This window comes from Ambystoma mexicanum, chromosome 6q, assembly GCF_040938575.1.
Source record: "Ambystoma mexicanum isolate Mex_15411 chromosome 6q, UKY_AmexF1_1, whole genome shotgun sequence".
Classification (NCBI taxonomy): Eukaryota; Metazoa; Chordata; class Amphibia; order Caudata; family Ambystomatidae; genus Ambystoma; species Ambystoma mexicanum.
The window spans coordinates 742406643-742421506 of record NC_090937.1 but is presented as its reverse complement, the minus strand read 5'-3'; the positions used below and the strand labels follow the sequence as shown (position 1 = coordinate 742421506).

Here is a 14864-nt window from a genome sequence, read left to right as displayed (position 1 = left end):
TGGATGGAGAACCTGACACCCACTCCTGTGAGAGCAGATCGTCTCGGTAGGGAAGACGACGTGGAGGGCAGATGGACAAGTCGAGAAGGTCCGGGTACCACGTCCTTCGGGCCCATGCAGGAGCAATGAGGATCATCTGGGAACCGAACCTCCGTTACCTCCGCAGCACTTGCGGGATGACGGGGACTGGAGGAAACGCATACAGCAGTAGGAAGGACCACTCCACCACGAACGCGTCTCCTAAGGGTCCTCTTGGGAGGAAATTCCTGCAAACAAAACCTTTCGCACTTCCGGTTGACACTGGAGGCGAAGAGATCCACTTGAGGGGTCCCCCAAAGGGCGAAGATCTCCAGGAGAATCTCCTGAGCCAACTCCCACTCGTGCGAGATCACGCTCTGCCTGCTCAGAGCATCCGCCTTCTCGTTTTCGTCTCCGGCCCGATGAACAGCCGAGATCAAGATTTCCTGCTGAATGGCCCAGAACCAGAGCTGCATCGCCTCCCTGCACAGAGGAAGTGACCCTGCCCCCCCCTTTTTGTTGAGGTAGTGCATGGCCACTGTGTTGTCCATCAGGCAAGCCTGACGACCCTCAGCTCCAACAGATTGATATGGAGTCTGGACTCCGATGGAGACCAACGACCGCCGACTGTCAGCTCGTTGGCATGAGCTCCCCATCCTGTGAGTGATGCGTCCGTCACGATCGTCACCTCCGGCCAGGGTAGCCAAAACGGAGTCCCCCCCCATCTGATTGCCATCAATGGCCCACCACAGAAGGTCCTGGGTGACCGAGGGCGGCACCTAAACGGGGTCCAACATCCTGCCGGAGGACTGTGACCACTGGAGCTAAAGGACGAGTAATATCGAAAGGAACCTCCCCTCCATTGTTGTCCCCTAGGACGAAAAGGCGGAGGTTGGCGAACTGCAGCACCCAACGACTTCGCTGCAGCTTTGGAGGTCTGCAACCTCTCAAGACTCTCGTCGGCCTTGCTGCCAAAAAGATGTTCACCATCAAAGGGCATGTTGAGGAGGCAGGCTTGCACATCAGGAGCCACCCTTCTCTGCAAGGCCATATGGAATGGCAGCACCGGGTCAGTTGGAGGAACTTGGTTCAGGATATCAGTCAGGTCATCCTGCTGAAAATCCCCAGGGGGGGCAGACCACCCCAGGTAATCCGTGACCCTCGACCTGAGGCGCCAGAATGAGGAGTCGGCATGCGTGCCAGGCTCCGGCCTACCAAACTCCACCTCCGCAGAGGTGTCTAGACCACTGGCGTCGGGCAGCGACTGACGCAGGTCCTCAAGTTGACGATGACCAGAAACAATGTCATCAGGAACCCCTGAAGGAACCTCACCTTCCTCAGACCCCTCATCCACCTCAGAAATATAATCCAGAGGCTGGAAGGAGGGTACAGGAAAAGGCACATAGACATGTTTAGCCTTGGCCAGCCCCTTCCTGGGGGGTGCCACTGTGCCACGGGGCACCTCCGACAAAGCCACCTCGAAAGGCGTCGATGTAATCGCCTTTGAGCGCGGCACCAACAGCGTTGACACAGGCCTCGAGGGCAGAGCCCCAGCGTGTCTCTCGACAGCCTGTGCGCCGATGACTTCCTCGGTGGGGGGGCCTCGAGAGAGTCCATCGACAACCTCGGCGTCGCCGGGGTCGATGTCTTCCTCGAAGACGTCACAGGTTCTCGCGGACTCAAGGGCGTCGAGGGCCGGGACCTGGAACGGGCATGTCTAGAGCGACCATTCTTGTCTGACCGGGACCTCGAAGGCGTCCGGTGGTCGCGACAACTGCTCGAGCCCAAAGGCTGACGAGCGGTGTCTCTAGCACGGCGACGACCGGCATCCTCAGACAGCGCGGACGGACTGGAGCCCTGCGATTGAAAAATCGCCAACATCTCCTTTCGGAAGGAATCCCATTCCTTGGGAGTGGAATGCTTGTTGGGACAAGCAACCCGCCGACAGGCGGAGTCCTCGGAAGAGGATGGGCAATGGGGCCTGTGACGGCGCTTCCTGGAGTACCTCAAAGAGGCAGATGAATGGTGGTACCGACTCCCAGACCGAGAACCCCCGGACTCACGACAACGATGCGGAGAGTCGCCCCTCGAATCGTCTGTCGAAAGACCAGTGGAACGCGACTTCCGGGGATTGGCCACCTTACCGACCGATTACGCTCCCGCAAGGCCTTCGATGTGAGCGATTGGCAGTCGACACAGTCGTCCGTATCATGTTCCTCCCCGAGGCACCAGAGGCAAGCGTTGTGCGTATCCGTCAGCAACATCTTGGACCCGCACACCCGACACTTCTTAAACCCGGACCGCGGGGTGGAAGTAGCCGAAGACATCATACAATAGCAATGAAGAAACAGGTTCGAAGAACCGAAAACAGGATTCAGTAGAATCGAGGCACGCCGAGATCTCCGAAGCGAACACATTCGCAGAAATAACAGAACTGAGGATACGGGCGTCGTGCGTCCTACTTATAACATCCAGTGATGTTGGCTCGACGGAGGCCCTCGTGGACAGCATATCGACGTCATCGACGCAGAAAGATTTTCCGAAGCAGCACAGCTGTGGTGATTACTGTCATAGATACGGAATACGTCGGAGGACCCAATCCCCTGAAAAGTATTGTATTAATTACGGCCAGCAAGGAACATAAATTCTTTATCATTTGAAAATATTTGCCTCTGAGCATATGCTACAATTCTTAACTATTAGAATAGAAGGTCTTTTTTGCTGCAATGGGCACTTTGTGATTTGCAGACTTTACAGGGAAGGCTACAAAGGGAAGTGACTTTTGGTATAGTCATTCAAGGGAGGAACAGCCAATATGCTTTGAGGGTGGGGTTGTGGAGGGGACTGCGTAAAACTGAGCATAATGAGATTTGTGTTTTGCTGAATGTTAAGGCACAATATATTTGGGAGGATGAGTTCAGAACAACTCTTGTGGCATGATGAAGCAAAATGGCCAATATGCAGACCATTTTACGAAATGATTAGGTACAAGAAAAATCTATTCCATAAATCCATATTCCATAAATCTTTCAGAACAATCAAAGTTTAATTACATATCGAGTAAGGCCCCATACATTGTATGTAGTGTGACAAATCGATGGAATGTGCCCCTGCTCCCAGACCCCCCCCGGCCACCTTGAGGCTAGGGAGGTGAGCCTGCTCTGCAACACCATCTCTAGGGTTAGAGGCAAGTGGGACCTCACTGCCAGAGACTCCCCCTTAGGGGACAATGACTCCCATTCCCAGGAGGAACTCTCGCTAGCTGGACATACCATGGCCTAAATGGGATGTTTTAAAACACAAGAGCATATGAACTGCCAAGACTGGGACGAAGAAACTACTAAGGGATATCATTATCTCGTGAGAAAATCTGGTTTCCCTTTAAAGACAGACGTCCACTTTACTGGGACAAGTATGTTAAAAAGTGTGCATCCAAACAGAGAGGAGGGCGATGCAGGGGAAGAGAGGATCATTGACACAGGCTGTGCAAGGCCCCAGCTGCATAATACTAGACGAGAACGAACATCAGGAAACCCGCACGTTTCAAACTCGCTTGCAGCTGCTACACAGGACGCCAAAGCTATGGCACTCTCAAGAAGCTGACAGGGCTGAAACCCAGCAGAGGTGGTGGCGAGATCACAGAGACAAATCTGTGGTGAACCATCGGGCTGAAGAATGACGCGGAGACCGCCAACAACTGAGGACCACAGTGTGTCCATGAGTGCAGGCAAGTACAGGGACACCGAGAGGAGAGGGAGACCGAAGACGCAAACGCCAGGAAAAAGACGGCATTTGCGATACAGACAAAGAATGAGACCCCAAGACCGAAACACTCCGACAGCGCTCTCCTTCAAGAAAGAAGGTAACCGGGAGAACAGGCGTTGTGGGGAGATTCAAGAGGATCAGCATATCGCACAGCTAACTTGTCACAGTAGAAGATATGAAACAGAGTAAGCTTTGAGGGCAAATGGATACAAAGATTGTGAATCAAGAGAAAGACCAGGCTGTGAGCCTACAGACATAAACCGATACAAACCCCAGTGATCCAGGAAAAGTGAAATTGCTATAACCTAAAAGCAATAGCCCAGGAAAAACATTCCCTCAGGAGAAGGGTACAACTAGGTCTAGGACTAAAACCGTAAACTGGCTAAGAGCCCAAAGGGATTCAAGTGTAGAGCGAAAGTGCAACAACCAACTTGGGGAATAGAAGAAATTAATACAAGAAGTCACAAGAGACTATTTGCAGATTGTATAATAAAGACTGGTACAAGCAGTAGCCTCAGCAAGAGGGAGTCATTCTCCTGACCGAAGTTAGTTTTCTCTTGGTGGTAGGGGCAGTTTGCAGTTTTGGACAGCGGACTTGTTTCTTTGGACATTCACGACTGACAAACGTGCACCTTAGTTAGTAATATAGACAGGGTCCACCCATAATTATAGGGAAAGTTAGGCCCTCTACATTTACTTTAATAAACAAGAGTATATCATGTCCTCTGAGAGTCTGTCCTGACTCGCCACAGTAGTCACACTTGGAAATGAAATCATTATGCATTAACAACTTTGAAAGCTTTTCAAGAAGGGGTTGGAGAAATTATTTCCAGTCTTCCTTGAATCATCATCTATTAAAAATATATGGTAGAGGCAGTTGGTCCTGGGAATAGGTCTTTGCAATGAAGTTGGACTGTGTGGTAGCATGTTCCAAGACTTTGGTCGAGACAGGATTGTGAATATTAGGCAATGCCGCATCTAGATAGAAGTGTGGAGATATTCACACGCCACATCTAGAAAGAATTTAGAAAATTAGCAAGTATCACATCTAGATAGCAAGGCCCATAACCAACCCGCTAAGAGTCTCACCCTTCTGCATATACCTCTCAAACTCTAACATAACCACAACCCTAAAGCACAGCAGACTGTACACATTTCACTACACTGCAACAAAACTAATCACACATAGCTTCGTAAAACAGAACACGATGGCTACCAACCGAAAAACATACCTAAGCTCAGCGAACGGTGCAAACCAAAATGAAGCTGCCAACAGCACATCACTACTCTCTTGCACTTTTCCCACTCGGTCCCACTAACTCACCCCACATCCTTTCCTTTTAGATCCACCAGGGGACCACTCTGGTGGTGATAGTGCGCGGTACAAATGACCATAAAATTAACATTAATCTAACTTTGGGGATGTGCCTGGATTAGGTAACGTGGTCTTAAGGGCTAATCAAGACACGGCAACTACTATTTCACAACTGTTAACATTCGATTTGTGCATACATGTTAACATTTAGTGTTCACATGTGAACATTGATGGGGAGATAAAACTACAAGTTTCCTATGAAAGGCCAAACATTTGAAAAGTTGGATCAAATGAGTTCACGCAAAACATAACCTCCCCTTCTTCGCCCAGCTGTCCTGTGAAGAGCATTCAAAAGTTACTGACTCTGCTCAAACCAAAACATTCAAAAGAAAGAGATACAATGCATAAGCATTAGGATTGAGGACTGCTCCGGCTCACTCCCATGATGCAGACACTACTTGGCTAACGTTCTTGTGGAAAATGTGTTCTTGGTGTTTGGATGTAGTGTAAAATGGGCCAACCGCTTCTGATGCAGACACTGAGGCCCACCTATAACGCCACACATATCATTGCATGAATATTAATAAACATCAATCACAGCAATTCAACACAAAACCTACCTTCAGGACTCAGACATGGGACTCTGTCAGGCACTCCGTTGACATTGGACGAGGACCCACAGTGCGCAGAAATCTGCAGAGATGTACAACAAGCATTAGGTAGGCAGCATTTCTGTCATTAAGTGACAACAATTTAGGGATTTCCACTAAGACACCTAACGCTACGAGATCTCCTCACAGGTACTAGTGCCAAACAGAAAAGGTTCTCTCCCTCGAAAACTACTGGATCTTTCCAATATGCCACAGTTTCTGTTTGCAAAACAAATCCATTCATAATAGACATTTCTTTCGCTCTTATTTGATAAAAAGATACTCTGCATTCCTAAAGTGAGATATTTCCCATTTTATTTTTGTCATCAACACACATCATGAGCATCCCTTCACGTGGAGAACCTTTTTAAACAACCCATTCTAACTCTTTCCCCATCTTCAATCACACTCAATAGTCTCACTTTAAACATCATTGCTTACAATACTTAATCTCTACATATACAGATTAGATTGACATTTTATTTGTATCGCGCTCGAACACAAGTGTTTCAGAGCGCGACGAGGCAAGGGAGGGGAGGGGAACAAGGGAGAAACAAAAACAACAATCTTACTAGACCCAGTGACATTGATAACGCGCAAGTGCATGGGAGAGGGAGAGGGAAAGGGGAAAAGTGATTGGGAAGTGGGGAGGAGTGGAAAGTGCTGAGCAAAGGAATAAAAATAAACCTAGAAATAAATAATAAATAAGTAAATACATAATAAAAAAGCAACAAACCATGGTAGCGCAGCCAGCTAGTGGAAAATGCTAGGTTTAGAGCAACAGACAGTGTGTGTCTGTTAAGTGCATAAAGAAAAAGGGGGTGGGGTGACTGCAGGTTTACAGACACAGACCCCAGTGCAAGGGATTGCGAGGAGACAGAGCTGGTGGGTGGCAGGGTGAGCAGGTACCTGGGCCAGAAAGTCTGGGGGTGTCCAGGTGCACGATGCCGAGAAAGAACAGATCAGCGGGACGAGGAGGAGCAAAGGCAGAAGCAAAGAGGAAGGTCTTGAGGTGCTTACGGAACCGGAAGTTTCAGAATGGTGGGGAGGCTGTTCCAGGGGGAGGCCCCAGCCAAAGACAGATCTACCCAGCTTGTTTCTTAGAAAAACAACTGACCCTGAGGGAGTTGGATGTGGTGGAGCGAAGAGCTCGGGGGGAAGGTATTTTCGGAGGGAAAACTGAAAGTATTTTGGACCCAGGCCCCAGAAAGCCTTGTGGACAATACAAAGGGTCTTGAATTTTATCCTTGCAGCCACTGGGAGCCAATGGAGAGATTTCAGGGCTGGAGAGATATGATTCCAGGGCTTGAGGCCAAGGACAAGTCTTGCAGTCCTGTTCTGGATAAGTTGCAAAGGGCAGGTAGATTTAGAAAGAGGCTGTTGCAATAATCCAACCTAGAGAGAACCAGGGCTCTAGAGAGAGAGCTTCAGGGGGAAGGAGAGGAAAGGCAGAGTACCTCTGAGGAGGTCAGTAGGAAGTTTGACTTTTTAGAGACGTTAGAGATGTGGGCAGAGAAGGAAAGCGTGGAGTCAAAGATGACCCCGAGGTTGTTAGCCTCGCAGGTGGGGGTAGGAGGAGGCTGGCCAGAGTGACAGAAAAGGAGGGTGAAGGTGTGCCAATGAGGAGGGTCTGCATCTTGCTGGTATTCAGGCAGAGATCTTTGGCGGCACACCAATCCTGAATGGCAGATAGGCAATCCGAGATGAGAGAAGGAGATAAGATGGCCAAGGGACGCTTGAAAATGAGTTGTGTCATCAGCATAACACTGAAAATGGGAGCAGAAAATGCCAATGTGGTGGGCAAGAGTGGCCAGGTATTGGTTGAAAAGACAGGGTGAGAGGTTAGACCCCTGGGGAACACCGCACATTTGTTAGCGGAAACTGACAATACTTTTTCCATTGATACATTTCTGTGGCTGTTTTTATCGATTTCCTGCCTTACAAGCTCTTACAATTACCAAAGCAGTACAGTACATAAAAAGTCAACGGGCAAGAATGTTAAAGTCAATGTAGTGCATGCTGTGTAATTAAGTTTTCTTATTCATTTGTTTACTTCTACATAAAATCAGCAACATGAGAAATATTTCCAAACCTGGTGGGATGACCAAGAGAAAGAAGGATACCCAAAGGAAGCAACAATATTACGTGCTGTAACACAAGATGTTCTCACCAAAGAAATATCTGAATCTGGCCTAATCAGAGATCTCCCGCCAGTAATTATTGTTCTGACTTATTGATGTTGATGGCATGTTTTCTGACCAAAGAGCGGTGGCTTCTTTGAAAGGCTGACTTTTGCCTGGTGACTACACATTTAAGACACCAGTTGGCTGCAATGGTAACTTGGTGACAGTATTTACTGGTTATTGCCTATTGTAGATTTGTTCCAGAACACAACATATTTATTTTGCAAAATGTTTCACTTGAAGAGTAGTTTGATCAGGGATATATGAGAGCATGATTAAAGCATGTATCACTAAATTGGGACAAACACTTCATTTCTATGGCCTCAGACTGGGGCCCCTGAAACAAATTCCATTTAAGGAACCGTATGCCACAACACACCATTCAGCATTTCAGATGTTTGAGCAGTAGCAAGAACAGGAAGAGACAGTCGTTCCTCATTGGTGACACTCGCAACCGTCCTTCCGATGACCAGAGCAGAGGTTAGCGCTAACAAAGAAAATGTGTCTCCCATCACTAGTGATCACCAGAACCAGGAGTCGGTCTGTAGAGAAGGTGCCAGGTACCCCAACCTCAAGCATCTTGCCCATATTGCCTATATGTTGGGAACCAGAGTTTGAGACACATGCAGTAGCAGTGAAAAATATCGATAACAAGGAGAATCCTGGAAGCAAGATTCCCATTAAGAAAGCCATACTTGCATACGAGACAGTATGGTCATCTGAATGAAATCCCAGAAGAAGCAGGACCAATAAATGAAAGAGCAGATTGGCAACGTCACACGAAGCCAGACTGATGTACATGGAAGAGATGCAGAGACGAGAGAGTGAAGATTTTATATAAGGCATCAAGAAAGTATCAAAGATAAGGGACATCTCGAGCTTGAGATGAAGAAACTTATGCTACAGGAACAATGAAGATATAAAGTCATTTTATACGTGCACAGATGTAAAGAAACGCAAGCAGACGAAGTATTCTTGAGGCTAGCTATGTAGTGTTTATATTGCGGCATGCACCAACGTATACATATATAGGACTAAGTAAAGAATGTATGTTTCCACAATGTGTTATAACAGAGCTGGACCAGAGAAGGAAGGCCTTTTCCAGTGTGTCGCAGTTGAAAAACGAAATTACAGAAGTGAATCTCAGAAAGGTGAGGCTGCACTAGCCCCAAGAAGTCAAGGTCTTATCGGACTGGGATGCGCAGACAGTTACAATCGGGTGGAAGGATGAAACTCCTGTTCAGAAGGCATGGACAAAAACAAGGAAGACGTCAGTTTTATTTAATAGTAGTATTTTAAATTCTCAAATTTGTGGTCTTCAGTCACGTGAAGGGATGAACTTGGACAAACATGATGAACCACACCTATGCAGAGAGACAGAGCGTGCCTCTACGCCCCTGTATTCTCCTGAGCAAAGAACATTCCCAAGGCCAAGTTCAAAGGCTTAATTGACGTGCAGACCACTGAGGTGATGGTAGATCATATGCTAATTGGTGGGAAGCTATGGTTATGACCAGCTCACCAGCACCTGGAAGTCCAGCCTGCATGCTGCTAACATGGGTGGAAAAGTACTGATGAATGTAGGAGTGCCAACCAATTGTAGGGGGGTGCATGATTAAGAGCCCTATAGTTTGTATAACCAAGAGGATGTTGTGTATTTAGTGACGTTCATAGTGACTTGTTTGAAGGATGGGTTTAGTAGTCCCAACTGATGTTAAGGAGCCCATCACTTTCTAGACTAGTATGGAGTGTATTCCTAGATGTTCCCTCTAAGCCTATCACATTTGCCACTAGGTTTTTGTAGTTTGCCACGTAGGATGAGGTTAGTGAATACATAGGTGAACGTCATGATGAGCTTTTACTATAAGTATGATGTTATTTGTTAAATGCATTGAGAGACCATGCTATGAGATGTCTGTTGAACTCCGTTTTAGATAATTGATAATAAAACAGTCAAATTTGCCATCTTCCTGGGTCGTTTTGATTATTGATGTTTGAGTAACATCTGCATCCCCATTCATCTCAAAGTATTGCTACCCCGTCTTAAAGGGCTGGGTCAGCTGTCCCGTTTCACATCTGCAAGAAGAATAGGAAACTCTGGGGCGCTTGTCCAAGAGCGTTATGCCGTTCCTTTAGTACACTCTTCATCTGTCAGGTACTGTACCGTCTATGACAGCAATGATTCGGATGAAGGAGATCAGGAACCGCTTCAAGGCAGGAGAGAAGGGCTTTGCCTTCTATGCTTACAGAGTTTCACTTGCTCGGAAGATGAGGGCAAGTTCGCTTCCATAATAGGCCGTTTAATTTGTGGCAACATCCTTCCCCTAAAGGGAAGGGAATACATTTCGATTCTGCAGGAATTGTACCCCAAGTTGCTAGAGCTCTACAAGAATTTCATAACTGGTTTTGGTTCATTCTGACTCATTGTACATGTACAAGCCGAGTTTTGCTGCATGTGCTTATGTGGTGGATGCTATTTGGTCGCAAGCCCAGTTTTCTCCTGGATGTGTTGTGTTCAAACAGGGTGGCGAAACCCCTGACAATGTTGTGTTGGGAAGTACATTCCACTAGTTTGTGTGCTTCATGAGTCAATCCCTTTGTTGTGTCTCGACTTTTCCTGCACCCTGCCCTGTATTCATGGAATGCTTCGAGTGACATATGGAATGCTGTGTGTGAGTGAGAATGTTATGTTCCGATTGGTTCTGTGAATGTGTAATTGGGAAGATGGGTTGACCGAGAGGATGCCGGTTGATGTCTGTCCATGTAACTTACCTGATGTGGCCTAAATGCATTCCTGTGCCCTGTACCCGGAGCTAGAACCCAGTAAAGAGGTTTCCTACACCGGTGTCAATGTTGTGCTTGGCCAGGAACCCAATGGTGACAAGGATGCTGGCTGTGCTGGGGGGACAGCACCGGGGAACGCAAATGAACATCGACCAAAGAACAGAAGATCGTCTCACAAGGTAGGAGGGCTACAGTGGGGCCAGTGAAGTGAGGAAGCGGCACCAGGTGCTGTGGGCCTACCGGGTCTTCAATGGGCAGACAAACCAGCGCTGTAAGGGGCAGACAGTAACGTAGCTGTGTGAGGCATTGAAGTCTAAATTTGGAGTCTGCAAGGGGCAGCCAACCAAGGCCAAGGAAGGCCTGTATTGACTGCAGGAACCAGTTGTGTCCGTGAGGGGCAGCGAAGGAGCCAGTATCTAGGTGGCAGCATAAGAATTAAAGCAGTGCCTGCCAGAGAAGAGCTGGGACTTTGCTGGAGGAAACTGGTGAACATATTACTTCGAGGGGCAGACCTACTTACATAAGTGATGCACACCTGTGATATTGGTGGCTCTTTTGGGATGCCACTGAAACGGGCAAATCTTGCTACAATGAAGAAGGCAGTAGGTCCCTTTGTGAGCAAAAGAGCCAGAGAGGGAGGCAGACCTGTCTCCCCAAGGTATTGTGGGGCAACATGTGTACACTGTTTTGGACAGGAGCAGAAGGCAGTGATGGAGAAGAGATGAGCTCTTCTTTCAAGTTATTGTCCTTTATGTGGTGCTGTAGTGGAAAGGCTGGAAAAAAACAATTTGGTCGTACTCCAGGAATTAGATCCCGATTTCTTGAATTTCTTCAGGGAGATCTCAATTGAACAGAGAGGCTTAAGAGTGTAATTAACATTAGAGTTTTGAAATACTGTGATGTGATGCCTGTTGAATATTCTACATCTGTTGGTGTGCTTGTGTTTTGGAAGTCGTAGCCTCAGTTTAAAGAGATTTATTGTGCATTTAGTTTTATTTTGTGGAGGGTTAGTGTGCACTAATTTTAGCTGTGTTTTAACTCCTTCCTTTACAGGTTGGACTTTGTGTTTTAAAGTTAGTTAGGACATGGACTTTAAGTTAGTATGGTAATGTGCAAGTTATGATGCATGTTCCGTTAACCCTTTTAGTTTACAGATTGGATTTTTACTAAAGAACATTGAATTTGAATTAGAATTTCAAGTGCATAGGTTCAATGCTTTAAGTAAAACCATGAGGAAGGTTTATCTTAATGTGTCTAGTGACTTGTGAGGACTGTCTAGAATATTTGTTCTGCATTGCCGGGTGCATGTGTCATGATGAGGTGTGTTCGTGCTTGGATTTCTGAATTGAAGTTGTGGAGTGTGGCCTTTTCAGCAAAGGCGTCTTGTGGGGGTGTCCATACCTGGAGTACTTGGAGTGCTCTTTCTGTGGGGTGTCGGTTAACCGGGGTACTTGGGGCACCCTGCCATGATGGAAATGGTGCACAAGTTATCGTGGGCAGCCGGTGAGTTGCAGTTGGGATGGTTAACGTTGTATTTGGGGGATGAGTTTTGTTTATGGTATGATGAGTGTGTGGTGTACTGTGTGTTGTGAGGAGAGGTGTTTGAGAGATCAGTCACTGTGTCCTGTGGGGCACACTTGGCAATTTTGTTCAACATGGTTGTGTGGGGGCATCAGTTCTCGGTGCATTCCGTGGCACTTCTTTCTTGCTAGTACGGCATGGTTGTTGCCTTAGTCGTGTGGTTTAGGGCTGGAAGAATGGAGTTGCTTGAATGTTTGGATGTGGTATCCTTTTGTTCAGTGGTTGTTGTCTATCTCTTAGTGGTAGAGGAAAGTGGCATATTATGGTGCAGCTTGTCCCAGTAGGTGAGGACGGCTACAAGGTTTGTGTGGGTGCGTTGTTGGGAGGATTTGTTTTGGAAGTTGAGGGATGTACATATGTTGGTGTATGTATGTCTCTTGCTTCTTTGGTCTTGGGTGTGTCTTGTGCTGTTTAAGGGGGAAGATATGTTGTGTCTGGTCTTTCCCTGCACCCTGTCTTATATGCATGAAATGCTAGGAGTAACTGAAATGGAATGCTGTGTGGGAGAACATTATGTTCTGAATGGTTCTGTGAATGTGCGGTTGAGAAGATGGGTTGACAGAGAGGATGCCGGTTGATGTTCTGTCCATGTAGCTTACCTGATGTGGCCTAAATGCATCCCTAGGATGAAAAGGGGGTTTCAGCAAGTGGAGGTTTGCCTCTTTTATACAGGGGGCTGTTGTGGGTAAGGAAGGCAATCTAGAAAGCAACATAGTCCACAACTAGCTACCCTACTATCACACGCCCAAGGCGGTTAAGTGATGTATACTCATTCAAGCACACATATACTGTCAATAGTTCGGACAAGAGTGAAAGTCAGGCATTTGAACTCTTACGAACTTTATACTTACGGTGTCTTGCCGGGAATCTCGGAGTCAATATTGTTCTGGAACTTACCAATTCCTTCGAGCCAGTGAAGCAACTGGTTATCAACGCGCCCCTGCGCTCAATGCAGGATGGAGAGCCCATCTTTTCAAACCATCAGGTGAGACTATAAGAGGGGACATCAAAGGCGATCTGTGGGGAGAACAGCGGGGGTGGGAGGGATTTACGCTCAACTCCATGGGTGGTTAATTCCCTTTCTCCATTTGCAGAAGAATATTCCTACGGGCCAAGCAAACAAAGCTAGGTGGGCCAGTCCAGTCCGTCATCTCGGCCCTACGCGTCACATTGGTGGAGACCGCAGCTGTCCAGTTCCGATCGATGCCTCTGTGGGAGCCAAGTGAGCGTAACAGAATTGCATCCTTCAAGGACCAGGTCTATAAGCATGTTGTTACACTCACCTGGTATCCACAGGGACGCCACCCAGCCAGGTTACTCGCTGGTGTGCTTCTCAGCTTTGCCCTGATGTGGTCTGCGGGGAAGGTTCTGCCTGAAAATACAGGAGGACTGTGTTCAGGACTGACCGACTGGGGTAAGTATCCTCCCTCCACCCCCGTATGATTTCCGTCCCTCTGGCGCCCTCTCCTCACCTTGTGGTAGAATTAGGCGTGCTCTCCGTCCTGCCTTCTTTGCAGGGGCGTGTTGTCTTTCATGGGCGAGTGCGGTCCAGTTACTTCACTGACGCCGGCCCGTTTGATATTGTTCAGGTAGGTCTTATTGCTGTTCTTTAGTTTTGTTGCTATCCTGCATGACTTTTTGTTTAAAATGTCTTTTTTCTCCCTTAGGTATGCAGAGCTTCAGTGCGGCGAACTGGCTTGGTCGAGCCCCGCTGGTAAATGATGGCGCATTAAGAGCGCTATGATGCGGTAAGTAAGCGCTATGCGCAGCGCTGCGAAGTCTTGCCTTTGCTAACCTGTGTTTTCCTTCCTTGTATGTCGCGGTGTTCTTCAGCGCGAGTGGGATGTCCGGAGTGGTGCCAGCCGAGAGGCGACCAGCCAGGTAAGCCTTTTGAGCAGTTCGTAATTTGTAAATGTCTCTGCTGCTTTCTTTAATGTTGCCTCTATCTTCTTCTTTCAGGTCGTTTAGTCCGGGAGGCGTGCAGATTCTAGGAAGCTGTTCTCAGTAGCTGCAAGTGTTTAAAGATGAAGACTGTAGGTAAGATGCTGCTGCTAATGATGTTCCTTTTGTCTCCTTGCAGGTTCTGCTTCTCCGAGATTCGAGGGAATAGCTGGACACGGTGAGCGTCACGTTGCAAGCTGCAAAGTAACGCGAAGCATGTTGTCTTGCTCGGGTGTGGTTTAAATAGCCCCAACAAAATAGTCCAGGTAAAGTAGTCCCTAGGCTACCCCACCCAAAACACTAGACCGCATAGCTTGGTTCTTAGGAACCAAGCTATGTGGATGCCTCCATGTTGGCTGACAATACAATAAAATAGTTCCCAAGCACATTGTTTTTCATGGTGTATGAGCCTGACGCCATAGGCACCAGGACTGGCTCCATGAGGGCTTTTGAAGAGAATGCCAGGCTCTAGAGGCCCGAGTCCTGACTCCAATGGGTTTGCCAGAGGGGGTTTTGCGCGAGGGTCATGACATATGTTTCCTTTTGATGCATTAAAGTACATTCAACGGACGATTAACATGTTACGATTTGCGTCACATCAATCAATTCTGTATTAAAGTTATCCTA

At 47.5% G+C, this 14864-nt stretch overlaps 1 protein-coding gene across 5 annotated transcripts in view; it reads right to left on the bottom strand.

Annotated features, from left to right (window-relative positions):
* DCLK2 (doublecortin like kinase 2) overlaps nt 1-14864 on the bottom strand; it is a 780084-nt gene that overhangs the window by 280015 nt on the left and 485205 nt on the right. For all 5 annotated transcript variants that reach the window (XR_011282260.1, XM_069631258.1, XM_069631257.1 and 2 more), the window contains one exon: nt 5719-5791. Coding sequence is in view for 4 of the 5 variants with exons in the window: in XM_069631258.1 (XP_069487359.1) it covers nt 5719-5791 (73 nt within the window). In the remaining variant the exon portion in view is untranslated. The remainder of the gene's footprint in view (nt 1-5718; nt 5792-14864) is intronic.